The sequence below is a fragment of the Agelaius phoeniceus genome, chromosome Z (genome assembly GCF_051311805.1).
Source record: "Agelaius phoeniceus isolate bAgePho1 chromosome Z, bAgePho1.hap1, whole genome shotgun sequence".
Lineage (NCBI taxonomy): Eukaryota > Metazoa > Chordata > Aves > Passeriformes > Icteridae > Agelaius > Agelaius phoeniceus.
Window position 1 is genome coordinate 31,725,713 of NC_135303.1, and position 12,683 is coordinate 31,738,395.

The 12,683-nt window shown below is 45.6% G+C and overlaps 1 protein-coding gene across 2 annotated transcripts in view; it reads right to left on the reverse strand.

Moving 5' to 3' along the window:
- Nucleotides 1-1,041: 1,041 nt before the first annotated feature.
- The window catches only part of COMMD10 (COMM domain containing 10), a 152,473-nt gene continuing 140,831 nt past the window's right edge, over nucleotides 1,042-12,683 (reverse strand). Inside the window, exon 5 of one of the 2 annotated variants that reach the window (XM_077171388.1) lies at nucleotides 1,042-1,541. In XM_077171388.1, coding sequence (XP_077027503.1) covers nucleotides 1,410-1,541 — 132 coding nt within the window. In that variant the 3' untranslated portion in view covers nucleotides 1,042-1,409. The remainder of the gene's footprint in view (nucleotides 1,542-12,683) is intronic. The other variant, XM_077171389.1, reaches the window with a different exon arrangement.

Sequence of the window (12,683 nt, forward strand, 5' to 3'; positions counted from 1 at the left end):
GAATGCAGGCACACACAGCTGTGGCCAGACTGATAAGAAAACCTGGGGATTTATGTGGTCCTTGTAAGCAGAGCTCCCGTCCCCGGAGGCTCTGAGCGCATTTCACTGTGTGCGCTTTGCCGCCTGCCCGGACAGGCCTGCCTGCAGCCCCTGCTCTCCTAGCAGCAGGGAAACACTCTGTAACACCGGGGACGGCACAGCTCTGGGGGCTGCAAAGCAGCTGGGCTATGAGAAGGATCACCATGTGTCTTTTGGGGTGTCTCAGTGTATGGAGAAAAAACTCTTAGTGAAGGAGGAAAAATGAAGCAGAAGATGACCAGGAAGAGGATGTCTAAACACACGTGGTGGCAGAACTCAAAGCCCTGTGGCATCAGCAGGGGCTCTTACAAAGTGTCAGGATACCATCCTCTCCGTCCTTGGGAGTCCAAGAACAGGGCACAGGTCAAGAGAAAATTACTGTGCCTAAATCCCACCAGACTATCTCACCCGCCCTGCTGGCTGGGAAGTTACAAGGCATTTTTCATCCATTCAGAGGGATTATTTAAAGCATAAAATACCTGAGGGACTCCAGGCTTCGGAGAACAGAAAGCATTTGTCTAAGCTCATTTCAGGGAAAATAATACATTTCCTCCACAGCTAAATGTGAATGTAGAAGGTTTTAACCTATAAAAGCACATAAACAAATCACACAACAAGAGCAGTTCAAAGATTTCTCATTTACTTAGAAGTAGAAAGACATCATGGCAAAAACCTAGGGGATGGAGAGCTTTAAAAAGGCACATTTTAAACAATATTTAACCTAGTCCTGAAATACTTCAGCCCACATTCAGCTAAAAGTTCAAGAAACAGAAAAGTACTAATTCCTTTGAAAACTTCCATGAAACAACCCTACTTGCGTTCACAAATATCTTGAATTAGCTCTTTGTTAAATTGAGAGAGTCTTTCCTATTAAACCAATATTATGCATCAGAGAGGAATTATCCATGCTTTTGTTTTATAAAACAGGCTATTTGCCAAATGCTGTTCCATTTAGCAGGCTTAGCTTTATTTCATCATATGATTTTATTTGTCTTTCAAGATTGGTTCAAATAAACCTTAGGTAACCTAGACATTTTTTGAAAATAGAATAATCATTATTTGAACTGTAGAAATTACTTCTTTGGTCTTTTGCAGTTCCATATATGGTTCAGGATTCACGTGCATGATTTATGTGCATGCATAACTACTCCTAACACTGGCTTGAGTGTTCCCCCATCTTTGCAACTTGAGCTGCTGCAGTCAGTCACCTGATAAGCTGTTAGAAACCAGAGCAAAGAGGCCAGGGTGAGCAATGCTCTTTTGCAGACCATTCCCAGGAATGAGAGTGCACTTTGGAGAAAGAAGAGGCTCAGCAGGGAAGGTTTCCCCCCCTACATTGTATCTTTTTTATATCCTGCTCTGAAGTCTCTTCTGCTCCTTCCCCTGGATGGATGGTGTTGTGGGTTGATTGCTTGCAAACTGGCTGCAGCCCAGGACTCCAGGCAGTTTGGGTCCTCTATAGCCTAAAAGAGAAACCCTGGTAAGCGGTAAAATCCTTCCTTTATGAAAACTAGATACATTTATATTCACATTTACATGCCTGATTGACTCCCCCTCTCTTTTCAAATCTGAACTGAAAATATGCATTCTCACTCAGATATTATTTACTGTCGTGCTTTACAACTGCGTTGTTGGGCAGTACAGAAGTCTGTAATTGTAGTTTGCACAGTAGATTGTACATAAAATAAATTGGAAATACATAAGTCACCCTAGGGAACTACGTTAAAGATAAGCACGTAAAAGAGTCCCGAATGTACTATACTGCCAGATCTCCTGGGGTATTCTTGATCCTTGTCAGGAGCAACATCTTGGGCTCTGGAGTATATGTGGGTTTGGTGAGCACATCACAGAGGTGCAAAAAGCTGGCCCCAGGTTTGAGAGGCAACACCAGCTATGACCTGTCTGCAGGAAGAAGGATCATCTGGTTTTCCACCAGAAGGACTCTCTTGAGAACACACTCCCCATCCATCCTTATCCAGGACTGACCACAGCTAAACATGAACAGTGTGCTACACTGTTGAAGAGCAGCTGGATTAAACCTTCAGCAAGCACAGGAGGTGAAGTATTATTAAGAAAAAAGGTGGGTTTTAATTAAAAATAAAGGTGCAGTGACTAGATATCCAGATACTCTGCTTCCCTTAGGGTTATATTTCATGAATATTCCAGTCTCGGTAATTCAGGAGCAACGTCTATAAAACTTCTATAAACATTTATTATATGATAGAAACCATATCTTCTCAATTCAGCCTACAGAAGTTCAGATATATTTAACCCTCTGATACCTAGCAACAGCGTCCAACAGCCTAACATTAGATAATTAAAGGGTTTTTCTCCTTGTGTTACCCAGTCACTTCATGATCGATTTAACAGACTGACTCATAACAGCAGCTTTTGAGTCAGGCAGATGCCACCCCTTCCTGGGCCAGGGGACAGAGCCAGAAGAAACTGGAAGGCAGGGTGCTTGTGGAGGGGGACCTGGGGACAGGACACAGCCAAAACCTGCCCTGGTATTTTCCGACTGATGACAAAATCTGCTGAGCTCGCAGAGGCTGGTGGGGCCCAGCAGGATGTGTTGCCCCGAGTGTGCATTAGCTAATTCAGACAGCGTAATTTGGCACACCTCTGCTGCCTTCAGCAGCACTCTGTCAGCCTACACCTACTGAGCCTCTTGGACCAGAATCTGAGAAGTATATATTTCACCTACGTTTGATAGTTCTGGTAACCAAATACCGTAAAGTGCATTGCTGGAACCAAATCTGCCCCAGCAAGACACAGAGTGGAAAACCTAAGATTTCTTTCTGTCTCTCTGATAACTATTCTCACTCACAAACACAGTAACATACCAGCAAATGCTTTTTTGCATACCTATGCATTTCTCTGAAGGACAGAAACCTTTTGCAATTCATTTCTATCGCTACTATTCATTATGCTGCTCAATTACATTAAGTGCCCTAATTACTTATTTACAAAGGGTTGGTAACATTGTACTTTTTACCTGACCTATATACTAAGCCTGGAGGCAGCAAACAGTTTTCTGCATTCATCTCTTGCTAGAAGCAGCTTTCAATAGCCCTTTGTTTCCACAAAGCATCAGGTCAGCAGAGTTTTAGAGGGAGGCATGACTTTCAGTTGACAGTGAGCCCAGAGCCTGGGAGGCCTGGTGCTTTCCTGACTAATCTTGCAGTGGTCTGTGTACATTTCTGCCAGTGAAGGCAGGAAGCCCTGGCCGGTGTTCTCAGCAATGGCAGGCATGGACTGGAGAGTGTGACCTCCTCAAGATATCCACAGAGGACAATAGGCTGTCAGGAGTGCTGTGTGCCAGGGCCACCTCTGGCAGATGCCTGCCTGACAAGACCAGGGCTGGGGCACAGGAGACCCCACCAGCCCTGTGAACTGGCAGCTGGCCCCACAACCTGGCCCCTGCCCTCTGCTGTGCTTCTGTGGTTCTTTCATTCCCAGTATGGTTTACAGAATCATAGAACAGGTAAGGCTAGAAGAGACCACAGTGGGTCATCTGCACAAGAAGGGTGATCCCAGAACACATAGCACAGGATTGTTTCTAGACAGTTCTTGAGTATATCCAGCCAGGGAAATTCCACAGCCTCTCTGGGCAATGTGTTCCAGTGTGTGGTCACTTGCACAGTAAATTCTTCCCCTTTTTCAGGGGGAACTTCCTCTGCCCCTTGTCTCTTGTCCTGCTGCTGGGCACCACTTAGCAGAGCCTGGTCCATCCTCACGGCACCCTCCCTGCAGATACTTAGAGACAGCAATGAGGTCCCCTCTCACTTTTCACATCTTGAGGCTGAACAGACTCAACTCTCTCAGCCTTTTCTGGTGAGAAAGATACTCTAGAGCTTTGACCAACTCAGCAGCTCTCTGCCGGACCTGTTCCAGGATCTCCACATCTCTCTTGGCACCAATCACGCCCTTCTTTTCTGTTCAAGAACATCAAATGTAAACACCCCCTGTACCACAACCTGTTTTGGATTCAAAGTCATCCTATCTCCAGCTGAAATTTTCTTCTCTGACTGAAGAAGGAATTTGTCCAAATTTTTTTCATATTTTCTAGTCTACTGTACTACTCCCACTGTCCTCTTGGCTTTAATCAAGTAAAATAGCCTCTTTTTGAGATACAGTGTCCAAAATTGGACCCAGTAGTTTCAGGAACTTTTTTTCTGTGTGAAGCAGAAATGTGTATCATGTTAGAGTCCCATTCATGTGCTGTAGACAGATGGGCTGTCACTTTATACTGTGTCTGTGTACTATTTCCATTTAAATTTATATATTCACCCATCTTAGATTCACCCCAATTGAGTTATATCCTGGGGTTTTTTTTCAGTCCATATCTCTACCGTCAACATTATGTGGAATGCTAATCCAGACTTTCAACCTCCTTGCAGCAGCATTGATAAGCCTGATCTCTACTCCAGTATTCAGGTAATCAGTGAATTACTTAATAATCTCAGTGCTCATGGCTGCTGAAGAGGTGGCTTGACAGATGTGAGGCTGCTGCTGCTGCTGTGTCTCCAGATCCACCCAGCAGCAAGGCTGAGCTTCTATTCCCAGCACACACAGAGTGCTCATCCAAATGGGAAGCGTGCATGTGGCCTGGTTGTTGTTCCCTCTCCCTCCAGCAAGTGGCCTTAGGCAGTCTCTGCTGTAGCTGGTCCTGGATCCCCAGCCTCCCTGGCTGCCTTACCAGCCCCTGCCTTACCTACTCCAGCTCCTACTCAGAGCTTCTGGTGCACAAACACACACACACAAGTCCCCAAGGATGCTTCACACAGTGTGTCATTCCCAGGTGCCAGGATCCCAGTTGGGCGGGTGACCTCTTGACCATGGGCTGGTGCACACAGCTGTCACTGAAGGCACACACATGCACATGCATGCAGAAGAGTCAATCAGCTGTGAGAAGTACACTTGCCATTCTTGTTTACATACATCTGTCCCCTTTTATCCCTTATCCCTTATTTTTCTGAACTTGTTCTTTCTCAATCATCCCTGATCCCTCTTCCTCTGTATCTGATTCTTCCCTAGTCATAAAGCCTGACCATCCTCACAGCTACCCTATGAACATTCCAGAGTAGGTGTTGTACAGTCTCTAGGTACCATTTTTCAGCATTCCATCAGCTCTGGGCAGTGACTCCTGAAGGCTGTTGATTGCTGCAGGGATCCTCTCCCACCTACTCCACAGGGTCTCACCTCGTACCCTGGATCCATTAGTTATTTTTAAGACTACCATTTCATACATTCTACAGCAGACCACAATTTTAGCTTGCCAATGACAACTGCTAGGTGCACTAGCAGATAACATATACACTGAGAGATTCTTCTGAGAGGAATATGATACAGGTACATTCTTCAGATCAAACTACAAGCACTGCTCCACTAAAGCCAGCGCAGCTTTGACCTTTACCTCACCATTAACAAAATCTACTCATCAGCTGTTCATATTGTGGCTGGAGCCTCTATGTGGGCCCACACACATCCCCAGGGAGAGCCAAATAAGAGGGCAGACATTCCTAGAGCAAGGGTCTCCTGTGCAGGAGTTGGTGCAAGGCAGAGGCATAGCATCCAGACACAAATGAAGGTTCCTGCCAGGCTTGGTTTTTCTGAGGCTGTCACCCCAGGAAACTCACTGTTTCTGCCTTGGGGAGCACTCCTGTGGTCAAGCAATGCCAGGACAGGGTATGGATGCTCACACACACACATGGGGAGCTGCCAAAGCCATCCTAGGTACCACAGTCAGGGAGAGACATTCCTCCCTCCTGAAAGCTGATATTGTGAAAGACAGCAAGCAAAAGCCACAGAGAGGGGATATGGACACTTGCTGCTGCATCACAGTATGGATTTGGCAGCACTTTGCTGGAAGTGAGCTCACTGTATAATTTCTTTCACACCATCCTTATATCAGGCTACATGAAAAGAGAAATATTTAATCACAACCCTCAGAATTTAGGGGATAGTTTATTCTTTTGAAGACATAGGTAAAGACACAAAAGAAAACAATGCCTAAGATTCAGCTAGTAAAAATATGTGAGGTCTCTCTGTTTCTCCCTCCCTTCTGGCCTTCCTCCAGATCTGGCTGGAGAGCACCCAAGCTTGGTAAAACACAGGAACCCCTACAGTCAATCTCTTCCAAGGGAGTCTAACCTTCCCTTTGATACAACTGTGCCTCTTTCCCTCCTCCCTGTGATGTGTTCCTGAGGTAGTCCTGCCACCCTCTAATCAAAACAAATATTTTTCAGCTCCTCAGAGGAACAAATAAGGTTTTGCAAGGCCAAGCATTATTTTGAAGACTTGGTCAGTTAATCAGCTACTCATTTAGTTAAAGATGAGGGCACATCCTGACCCCCAAAGCATTCACCTCTCCAAATGCGTTGCCTCTCCACACTTGCACCTAAGCCAGTCCATGTGTCCACTGATGGACAAACTTCAGTATCTATGTGGGATAGACACATACAGCCCAGTCTTGGCTTGTAGCCAGCCACGGTGGCTGCCAGCCACTTGACAATGTCAGTTTATTTTCCTGCAGGAGCTTCAAGAGCTGGAAAGCCCCTTTCTTGCAGCTTCACTGGGTAAAATTTGGAGAACAGAGCCAAAATTGCTGGAGAGGAGGACCTAGAGGCAGCAGAAAGATCACCCTCCACACACACAGTGAAAGTGCTGGCTGCAGTTCTCACATCTCTGTAAATATTGCTCTAAACAGAAAGTCAGTTTACTTCCACAAGATTAGTCTGTTTTGATGTTATAACTCAGCATGTGGCAGGTGAACTGAGAGTACAGATCCTCCTGTGATGTGTTTGTAATATTCCTTACAACAATAGCACATGTTATTGGGAGGGTAGAAGCAGGAGTGTGAAAAAAATTGGCATGAAGTGTGACACCTAAAATTCACAAAAATATTAAGATATGTCAGAAATTGCAGTGCTAATTTTAACAAAAATTTACTGAAACTGCCATTATTTCCTTATGCAGCTTTATGCTGCAAAGACTATTTGATTGGCAAAATCCAATCTTTTTAGAGATGTATTTACACCCTGTAAACAGAGTGAAGCAAATTAAGACCTATCCAAAGGGTAACACATTAAAATGAAAAGACACCTTCTTCACTATCCATCCATGCATACCAAAGTGAACATCACCAGCTAGCAAAATCCTTTAAACTGCATACATTTTACTTGCTGAAAATGGATCCATCTTAATGGACACAATGACATACACCTAATGTACTACATAACCAGCTTAGTATAAAAAATAAGTATCAACAGAATTCTAATTCATACATGATGCTACAGAAAATGCTAATTTGAGAAATGTCTGATACCAGATTACAACGTACTTAAAGGGTTTTTGCTTCATCGTACACTAGAGATGTGAAAAATTCAGAGCAAACTGACAAGGTTTGGTTTATTTTTCAGAAATCTCTAGAACTCTCTCATCCTCTTACAATTAATTCCTAATTCAGAAAGAGATTAATATGGTGTGTGAGGAAGGAATTGGATGCCATGTCTGACTATCTTGTGGCACGAGAGACCATTTTATACAGCCATTTGGAGTATTCCAGTTTCATTCCTCTATTGTGACAGGGGAGCACAGAAAAAGTATCATGGCATGGTGGGTTGTCTTGTTTTGTACCACCAGCAAAGTGAAAGGGAAATAAGAAATGTTTTGCCTTCTCATCATAAGCAATGACAACTTAAGGAAAAGAGGAGAAGCTCCTCCAAAAGCTCTGTACACCATTACTCCATCATGTTGGTAGGCTCACATATGCACAGTTTCAGAGCTCACTCATGCTGCATGAAACACTCTTACATCCTTGAATAATTTAGAAAAATACATAGACATGTTTGGTTTTCTCTGTAATTATTCAGTGATGATGTTGTCCCTTCCAGAAATCTTAGAAATGCTGGCAATGCATACTGGGAGTTCAGGTGATGCAGAAATTTTTAAATAAAGAAATTGGCCCAAAGTCACTCATACCTACCTTATGCAAATTGCCTGCATCCTTTGTGGGTGGAAAACTCCCTGGATATGTATATTAAAGCAGTTAACAGATTTAGATAGCCTGACTGGCACTGAGACAGCAAATCACCAAAGGTCTTGACAGCATAACAGAGGTCATTAAGAGATGGAAGAAACAGAAAGAAAACTATTTTCCAGCTTGTCCACCATAAGCAACCATTTCTCTCAGAGCAGGCAGGTAGCTCAGCCTTTTCTGCTTTCATTTTACATCAGGGAAACAGACCACAAGCACAGCAGCAAGAATTTCTGCTTGCTGGAGCACTGGGAGGACAAGATTGGCAACAAGGAAGTGCAGGGCATTGCTTCTGTCTCCCTTGAGCCTCCTACACTCTAATGTTATAGTGCTTCACATACTGCGCTGCTGCTGTGGCAAGGATTGCTATTGATCATCTCCAGCTCACATGCAAAAATCCATTTTATTATTTTGTTGGGTGTCTCCAGGGAGGTAAGTGGCACCAGATGGTAAGGGGGAAGCAGCTTTCTGAAAATCAAAGGTGACGATTTTGCATGACTAAAATGCTTGGTGAGATTTCTAGCCTTCACCTCTCCCACAGATGCAGACTACTCCAATTGCTGGACTGGAGTCTTGTGGGCAAAGTGAACCCAGAGATCTGTGGGTGGCAGCCTCTGGGTCCTGCCTGAATGAGGGAAACAAAGCAACCCTGTGGCCTCCATTGGCTCTCTGCACTGAAATGATTTGAGGAAATTCCTCCCCTGGGGGCGATTGTGCACAATTAGCTCAGAATCTCTGGGATTTGTTCCAGTGGAATTGATTCCCAATAGGTCCCACCACTCATCAGTGCTGGGCAGTGCAGGCAGAGGGAGTCCTGCAAAAAATGCATGTGCAGGGATCTCTCCATACACATTCATCCCCGTCCCTGCCCATTCCTGCACACACCTTGGTAAGAACTGTGTACATTTGAAACCAACTCTGCTGCAGGTTGAGCAGCACAAGGGATTAAAATATTTCCTTTCCATTCAAGGGCAGTAACAAATTGATATGACCTGTTGGTCACCAATTGAGCCTGGAGGAGCTGCTCACTGCTGAACGCCTCAACAAGGATGCTCCAAAACTCCTCCTGACCACCCACACCCTTCCATCCCGACTTGGCTATGCTGTGGAATGATTCCTGGCCCTGCTCCATCCCCATCTCCTACATGAACATCACCACTTCCCACCAGCTAAGATGGTTGAGGGTCATTGTCACCTTCCTCCAGTGGACCAGCTCTGTCTCTGCCCCTGTCCTGCACACTGCATCCACCACCTGCAACATTGCCCTGTGCTCCTCCAGCTGGGAAGCACTGGACACAGAGTGGTCACTCCACCCCTGCCTCAGTTGTTGCACTCACAGAGAGCTAATGACCCTACTTTTTTTTCCAGAAAACAGACTTTGGAAACATAACCCTGAAAAGGTGCCCCTCGGCAGCAGAAATGTGCCTACTTTTGCTTTGCTGCCTGCCTGCTTATATATCCTTCCATTTCATAAAATATGGAGCTGTGACTGCATTGGTGTCTGTCAAGATTATGTGATTATACTAACTACCTAATAAATGTATTTCTTTACATAGCAGCTAAGCAGATGCTTCACACCCCAGCAAGCACTCAGCGGAGAAGAGGATCTTAACATCAACACAGATTAAAACCAGAGTACCATGGAAAAACATCTCACAATTTGTGCAACTCAGCCAGTTTCAATAGAAATTATCTCTGGCCCATAAGATAGAGAGAATTCGTGAAATTATTAGCAGAGACAAGGGAGAGGAGGCACAGAAAAAGAAAGAGGAACAAACACCAGTGCTGGCTAAACTGGGCAGGAGCACTGAGACACAGCACAGATGAATTTTCAAGGTCGCTGAGTGTGCTCCAGCAGCAGTCCCTGCCTTTTCCCACAACGAGCTGCTATCTGCAGGGAAAAACATAACACAACAAAGCAGGCACAAGTGTACAGCTCCTGTTCAGAGCCAAAGCTGGTTATCAGCAAGGAGGCCCCATATCCCACTGAGTACTTGTAAATTTACTGTCGGCTTTTTGTGATGTGCAGATATGTTCATTGTGTGTTTATCTCTGTGGTAAAGACTGCCAGGGATTTGGGGGCTTTATGGTATTGACTAAGGCCATGAAAATAAAATAAAAATAAGGGCTTGGGACTGAAAACATTAACACTTTATTAACCAGGGGAACCACTTTTTCTTCCTGAGTACGTTCTAGTGCAGAAGAAAAACAACTTGATCCATTAAGAGGAATTAATTTAAGTAATGCAGACAAAGGCCTGAGCCTGGGACACAGAATCACAGAATTTCTAGGTTGGAAGGGACCTTTAAGATCATCGAGTCCAACCCATGTTCTAACACCTCAGCTAGATCACGGCACCAAGTGCCACATCCAGTCTTTTTTTAAACACATCAAGGGATGGTGACTCCGCCACCTCCCTGGGTAGATGATTCCGGTATTTGACCACTCTTTCTGTGAAAAACTTCCTCCTTAATTCTAGCCTGTATCTCCCTTGGCACAGCTCGAGACTGTGTCCTCTTGTTCTGTCTGTTGTTTCCCGGAGAAAGAGACCGACCCCCAGCTCACCACAGTCGCCCTTCAGGAAGCTGAAGAGAGTGATAAGGTCACCTCTGAGTCTCCTTTTCTCCAGGCTGAACAACCCCAGCTCCCTCAGTCATTCTTCATACGGCTTGTGTTCCAAACCACTCACCAGCCTCGTTGCTTTCCTTTGGACACGCTCAAGCATCTCAACGTCCCTCCTAAACTGAGGGGCCCAGAACTGGACACAACACTCAAGGTGTGGCCTCACCAGTGCTGAGTACGGGGGAAGAATGACCCCCCTGCTCCTGCTGGCCACACTATTCCTGATAATAGCCAGGATGCCATTGGCCTTCTTGGCCACCTGGGCACACTGCTGGCTCATGTTCAGCCGGCTGTCAACCAGCACGCCCAGGTCCCTTTCCTCCTGAGCACTGTCCAGCCACACCGTCCCCAGCCTATAACGTTGCAGGGGGTTATTGTGGCCAAAGTGCAGGACTTGGCACTTGGACTTATTGAACTTCATCCCATTAGATTCTGCCCATCCATCCAACCATTCCAAGTCCCTCTGCAAAGCCCTCTGTCCCTCTAACAGATCAACACACGCTCCCAGCTTAGTGTCATCTGCAAATTTGCTAATGAAAGACTCTAAACCCTCATCCATGTCATCAATAAAAATATTAAACAGAACTGGCCCCAGCACACACCCCTGAGGGACACCCCTGGTGACTGGCTGGCAGCTGGATGCAGCACCGTTCACCACCACTCTCTGGGCCTGGCCATCCAGCCAGTTCCTAACCCAGCAAAGAGTGCTCCTGTCCAAGCCGTGGGCTGCCAGCTTGTCTAGGGGTATGCTGTGGGAGACAGCATCAAAGGCCTTGCTGAAATCCAAATAAACATCTACATCCTTCCCTGCATCCACTAGGTGGGTTACCTGGTCATAAAAGGTGACCAGGTTGGTCAAACATGACCTACCCCTCCTAAACCCATGCTGACTGGGTCTGATACCCTGGCCATCCTGTAAATTCTGTGTGATGGCACTTAATATGAACTGTTCCATTATCTTGCCAGGTACTGAGGTCAGGCTGACTGGTCTGTAATTACCAGGATCCTCCTTTGCACCCTTTTTATGAATGGATATCACATTGGCCAGCTTCCAGTCATCCGGAACCTCACCAGTGAGCCAAGACTGTTGGTAAATGATGGAGAGTGGCTTTGCAAGCTCATTTGCCAGCTCTCTCATTACCCTGGGGTAGATCCTGTCTGGTCCCATAGATTTATGAACATCCAAGCATTTCAGTAGTTCTTTGACTGCCTCCTCTTGGATAATGGGGGGACCATTCTGCTCCCTGACACCACCAACCATTCCAGGCGGGCAGGTGTCTTGAGGGCAAGTCATCTTCCCACTAAAAACTGAGGCAAAGTAGGCATTAAGCACTTCTGCCTTCTCCTCATCTGCAGATGCTAACTTCCCTCCCCTGTCCAATAAAGAACAAAGGCTGGTCTTACCCTTCCTTCTAGCATTAAGGTATTTGTAAAAACATTTTTATTATCCTTTACAGAAGTCGCCATTCTAAGTTCAAAATGAGCTTTGGCCTCCCTAATTTTTTTTCTGCATGCTCCAACAGCCTTCATAAATACTTCCTTAGAGACCCGACCCTCCTTCCAATGCTGATACATCCTCTTTTTATTCCTGAGTACCTCCAAAACCTCCTTGCCCAGCCAGGCTGGATGTTTACCCCGTTGACTGATCTTTTGGCACACAGGGACAGTCTGTTCCTGTGCCCTCAGGATCTCTGTTTTGAGGCATGCCCACCTTTCCTGAACTCCTTTGTTTTTAAGGGCTGTTTCCCAAGGGAGGCTCTGAATAAGTCTCCTAAACAGGCCAAAGTCTGCCCTCCGGAAGTTCAATGTAAGAGTCTTACAGGTGCTCCTCCTGACTTCACCAAATATTGAGAACTCTATTATTTCATGATCACTCTGCCCCAAGCGACCTCCAACCACCACATCTCCCACCAGCCCATCTCTATTGGCAAACACAGTGGGGACC